The sequence below is a fragment of the Myotis lucifugus genome, unplaced genomic scaffold, assembly GCF_000147115.1.
Source record: "Myotis lucifugus unplaced genomic scaffold, Myoluc2.0 scaffold_17, whole genome shotgun sequence".
Classification (NCBI taxonomy): Eukaryota; Metazoa; Chordata; class Mammalia; order Chiroptera; family Vespertilionidae; genus Myotis; species Myotis lucifugus.
Window position 1 is genome coordinate 7,547,768 of NW_005871065.1, and position 6,000 is coordinate 7,553,767.

Consider the following 6,000-nt stretch of genomic DNA (forward strand, 5'->3'; position numbering starts at 1 on the left):
TCTCGGCATTTAAGTTTGCAGACTCACAACCAAGGAAACTGGGAGGAGTTCCAAAGGAAAGTAACCCCCCCCCCTCGCCCCAAAATGCCAAAATGTTTGGAAAATGTATTGTGCAAGAAAACACAAAAAAACAACCTAATAAAACATTTCTTATTTGGGGGGGAAACAAACAAATCAGAACTAATAACGCAGTTGATGTCAGTTTTCATATAAATTAAGGACTATTTCCTTAGTAGAGGAGAATAATGTCTCTGTTTCTAATGATATTATTAGGAAGGTCAGAGCAAAATCAATAGAACCTAGATTTTTTTTTAAAGAATCAGCTCATCAGAGAAGTCCAAAAGCAAGTAATAACTTGGCCATGGAGCTGTGGAATCTCTGCACCTAGTGGTCTGAAGTGCAGGGTTGAGTGTCATCTTTCTCAGAGAGTTTGAATGTGGTGCTGCCCTGAGGCATGGTGGGCAGCCAACAAGGTATCATCCAAGTCCTACATAAAGTATCAGGCTTTGGGAACAGAGCAGGTGGGATGGCAAAAGTCTCCAAAAGTGCTCCAGAAGCCTGTCTATTCTACTGACTGTTCTAGTACAGAAGAAATATGCCAGAAAGCGATTGTAGAGCCACCCTGAGCAGGTGATCCCAAGTAGGATTCCAGAGCAATTTTCCACTTGCACAGAGAACTGGGAATAAAATCCGGGTAGACCATAGTCACTAAACGATATGATAAAATAAACAAATGCCAGAAACTGTGCAAGATAGATAGATAGATACAAATTAAAAAACCAACACTTTATGAACATGCACAATTTCAGCCCAGGTGCCCGGGCAGTGAATGCAGGAATTGACAGTAAGAAACAGAAATGATGAAGATTAAAGATAAAAAAACAAAACAAAACAAAAAAAATGCCCAGCCACAAATATTTCCAAAATCAGGTAATGACTGCAACAGCTAAGAACCTTCTTGTATGGAAACAAGAGTCACCCTGGGTGTACGCATCATAAAATTGACAGTCCTTCAAGAAACAAAACTCAAACACAGAGTTTGGTTTGGCAAAAGCAGGGTGTATAACAGTAGGGGTTGATCTAATCGAGGCTAGAGGACCCAAAAGTTGCATACCTGTCTTCAGACAAAGCTCATCAAAGTCATGGCAGCAACTGCTGTAGCTCTTACACAGGTTGTCACACCGACAATCAGGAGGTCCAACTTCTTGAAGTTCAAAGCATCTGCCCTTACAAGATCCGGAGGTGTTGGTCCAGGGGGAGTCTGATAACACTGCAAGATACAAGAGACAAAAGAAGTGAGTCATGTCACTGTGGAGGGGTGGCCCTGGGAAGCGGTGCAGCGCAGTAATGCAGTCAGACTCTGGCTGAGCAGCATGGCTCTGTCACCTGCTAGCAGGTTGTTGAACTTTCTTGTGCCAGTTTCCCCATCTGTAAAGTGAGGGGATTAATAAAAGTAACTCAAGGTTATAAAGAGAATTAAATGAAACAATCCATGCAAAACACTTACCAGGCGGTCAGACATAGAGAAAGCGTAACAAGTGTTGGCTATTGGGTTTATGCTTTTTACAATTATTATGACTACAAAGCTGTGAGGGTTAGTGTCTCTGTGGATGTGAATGATGTCAGGACAGAAGAGAACTTCGATCTATGTACTGAGAGACAAGAGCTCATTTCCCTATTTGAAAATCCATAGCTTTTTTGTAAGGAAAATTGAGCCTACATGTTCTGAGAACAATCTGACCACATGGGATTGAAATAGAGATTTAAGATCTCTTCCAGCCACAAAACCTATACCTGTAACTAGAGTTACACAAACACAAATTCCACAATCTCAGCTTGTCAAAAATAAATTCCCATTCATTGTTTTCATATGATCATTACATAGCTAGAAATCTTAAGAATCAACTAAAAGTTAAATAGAAGTTCCATTCATCATACTACTTAAAAGACAAAATATCTGGGAATAAATGTAATAGGACCCATGTAGAACCTACATGAAGAACACATTAAAACTTTACATAAGGATATTTTAAAAGACTTAATTAAATGGAAAGCTATCCATCTTGGAGGTAAAAAGATCCACATTATAAAAATACCAGTTCTTCCTAAATAAACCTAAAGATTCAATGCATTTACAATAAAAATAGAAAAAGAATTACTTGAAACTTGAAAGAATATTAAATGTTTATAAAAAATAAATATAGAAAAAAATAGAAAAGAAAGAGTAGTTTGATGAAGACTAGATGGTAAAATATATTCTGAAGTTAAATAATTAGCATAGATTGGTATTAGAAAGTAAGTAGATCAGTGTTGGAGGTGGGAGAGGAAATAGGACCAAATATCTGAGAATTTATTTTATAATGCAAGTAACATTTTAATTTTTTAAAATTTTAAAATTACAGTTTATATTTAATATTATTTCGTATTATAAAGGTAACATTTTAAATCAAAGGAAGAATGAAAACTTAATCAGTAAGTGAAAGAAGGATTAATCAGTAAGTTGTGCTGGAATAACAAGCTGAAAAAAAATTAAACTGGATCTTCATCCTAGCTTACAAAATAATTACCTTCTTTTGAACAGAATGTATAAGCAGTGTCATGCCTGTTGCTAGAGATAAATACTTTTGTAAAATACAATACAATTCAGAAATATCTATCAGTTCTTAAAATGAATATGAGTCTTTCATCCAGAAATTCCATTACTAGAATTTACCTCTCATACATATTTGAAAAAATTTGCTAAGATATATATACAAGAACCATTCTAGCCATAAATGAAATATTTCCCAGCCCTTAAAAGAATGAGCAGTTCTGTATAGGCTAATATGGAAAGATCTACAAAATATCTAAACAATTTTTTTAAAGATCAAAGTACAGCCCTGGACAGTGTGGCAAAATGGTTAAAGTGTCAGCTGGCAGCTAGTCAAGGGCATGTACTTTGGTCACAGGTTCATTCCCCACCCTGGTCAGAAAGCATGTTAGGGGGCAACCAATCAATCTCTCTCTCTCTCTCTCTCTCTCTCTCTCCTTCCCCCCGCCTCCCTTTCACTCTCTAAAAATCAATGGAAAAATATCCTCTGGTGAAGATTAATAATAACAACAATAACAACAAAAAGATCAAAGTACAAAACAGTGTTATAATATTACATATAACTGAGATACAAAGAGCAATAAGGAAAACGATCAAAAATAAAAACAGAGCCAGAGATAGCTAGCGTTGAGGGAGAAGGAGAGGGTGGGGGCAGAAGCATGGAGAAAAAGTGCAAGTATGCATAACTTTTTAAAAATAACCTTTTTGTTCCTGTAATGAAATATTTACTGAAATTACATTTGGGGAAATAACTAACAAAGAGGGAGACAAAGAGACTTTTTACTTTTTTGTTTGTTTATTTACTAGTACATACTTCTGTCTCTCATGTGTCTATGTATATATGCATATATATAATATTTATAACATAATATGTATTACATATAAATATCCTAATAAGTGTTGTTTATGCCATGCTATTTGTAATTTTATTTCTTTATTTACATGTTTATAATCTTTTAATTTTTTTATAATCAATATGCATTTCTTTTAAAATCAAGAAAACAGAGGCACAGGGGAGAACAGATGCTAAATGACATTTCTAGGTTCAGCGAAGCCATTTATCTGAACATCCTGTTCATCCCTTACTCCTCTGTCCTCTTTGAAGTCAGAATCACCCTGTTTTAGCCTTTATGGCATCAGATCAGTTCAGCTAAAGCAAACAGATTCACTAGACCATGAGATGTGAAACGCTTTTGCATGGTTGACTGTGGGATGTTGAAATGCATACAAACCAAGCCAGTTCCGTTTAGGAACTAATGTCAGGTTTCCAAAGCATTACCTTCCCTCTGGTTCATAAACCACATTTTTCTATTGACTTTGGCCAACCTATCAACAGTGCATGCTGGACCATAATTAACTGAGGCGAGGGGAGGGGGTGAGATTAGACAAGGGGGACTGCGATGTGAAAAAAGGAAAACTATAAGAAGTCTTATAGTAAAAATAAAGAGAAGGAAAATGCTTATGATTGAATTACTTATTTTTAAGAGTACTGCTTCGACAGAATTATTCCAACAGTCATCTAATAAATTCTGAGTAGCATTCATTCCCATGAGCTGCATATATTAATATGCTTCACTATGCTTATAGCTAAGATTATAAGAGATCTCAAAATACATTGCTTACAGTGGTTTACTTGCCCTGTCTCCTCTTCTTTATGGTGCCCCCGCATGCATTTGAAATTTTCCTCTATTCATGTCCTTTGCTTTTCCTTCATCTAATCTCTTCACTATCTCTTTCTTTACTTCCAAAATACCTAATGAATTTTAGCCATTTTTAAACTTTCTTCATTCTATCAATGTGACTTTTTCTATTTTCTTAATCATTCTCTAAATTTGTCCTGCACTTTGTTTTTGAAAACAATTGAATCTCATTCAATAGCTGGCTCCTATCAATTACAATACTCCTTTCCAACCCTTAAACCAGTGGTTCTCAACCTTCCTAATGCCGCGACCCTTTAATACAGTTCCTCATGTTGTGGTGACCCCCAACCATAAAATTATTTTCGTTGCTACTTCATAACTGTAATTTTGCTACTGTTATGAATCGTAATGTAAATATCTGATATGCAGGATGTATTTTCATTGTTACAAATTGAACATAATTAAAGCATAGTGATTAATCACAAAAACAATATGTAATTATATATGTGTTTTCTTTTTTTTAAAATACATTTTATTGATTTTTTACAGAGAGGAAGGGAGAGAGATAGAGAGTTAGAAACATCGATGAGAGAGAAACATCGATCAGCTGCCTCCTGCACATCTCCTACTGGGGATGTGCCCACAACCCAGGTACATGCCCTTGACCGGAATCGAACTTGGGACCCTTCAGTCCGCAGGCCGACGCTCTATCCACTGAGCCAAACCGGTTTCGGTGATATATGTGTTTTCTGATGGTCTTAGGCGACCCCTGTGAAAGGGTCGTTCGACCCCCAAAGGGGTCGCGACCCACAGGTTGAGAACAACTGCCTTAAACTGAAGACAGCTTTGTTAATAAAGCTGTCCTTACACTCATAATGGCAATATCTATCTCCTAAAAAATATTGTACCCAAGACTGGGTTACCAACAGCTTTTGGATCGGAGTTAATTCCTGGGTGTGTGTGGATGAGGGACACAGATGTCAAAATCCACTCGTGGCTGACATGGATTCGGGTGACAAAGGCAGGAAGAGAAGTGGGAAGATGGATGGAGCCCTGTAGTACTTCGAATCCAATAACCCCAAGAATTTGAACTGCTGCACCTTTTTTAATAATATAAAGTGATAGAGTAGAACAGAATGAACTTTGCTTTTGTAGGGCCTAGTCCATCCTTGGATCTTCTGTCATAACAAGCTCCTGCCCCTACTTTCTTTGCTGTTTGTAAGTCATCTTCTATGCCCAGGTCTCCTAGCCTGCTCCCCACTCCAGGCTAATAACAGATTTTAGGACTTCTCTTTTTATTGTACCTGATTCAATGGCCAAAAATGGAAAGATTCCCTGCCTTACTACAAATCTGAATTCAAACATCTGTAAAGCCTTCCTTTATCTAACCTAAAAACCAAGAGAATATGGACATGAGCATTTTGGCTCTATAATGTATTGAAAGGTGTCATGAAAACTGAAGGATCAATAAACTTGTAGTATCCCATAATTTTTATCTGAGATTATGACTGAGATGTCCATAAAAGCTCAAAACTAAAAAGGAACTTAAAGAAAAATCAACAAAAAAACCATAAAAGAAAAAACCCTCAAAAAATCAAATCAGAAATGTGTGTAAGTATGATGGAGGTTTGGAATATTATACGAGGCATTTGCCAATACTTTTATGAGATTAAATGTCGACTGCTGCCTTTTTAATAACACACTTAAATGATGTTACTTTACTTCAAAGATACAAGTCAGTTCCAGAATCTTAAAATATAAAGGTTACAG

General features: G+C 36.4%; 1 protein-coding gene across 8 annotated transcripts in view; it reads right to left on the reverse strand.

Moving 5' to 3' along the window:
• The window catches only part of ENPP2 (ectonucleotide pyrophosphatase/phosphodiesterase 2), a 101,544-nt gene that overhangs the window by 65,405 nt on the left and 30,139 nt on the right, over positions 1–6,000 (reverse strand). For all 8 annotated transcript variants that reach the window (XM_006085240.3, XM_023750940.1, XM_023750938.1 and 5 more), the window contains exon 3: positions 1,115–1,270. In XM_006085240.3, coding sequence (XP_006085302.1) covers positions 1,115–1,270 — 156 coding nt within the window. The remainder of the gene's footprint in view (positions 1–1,114; positions 1,271–6,000) is intronic.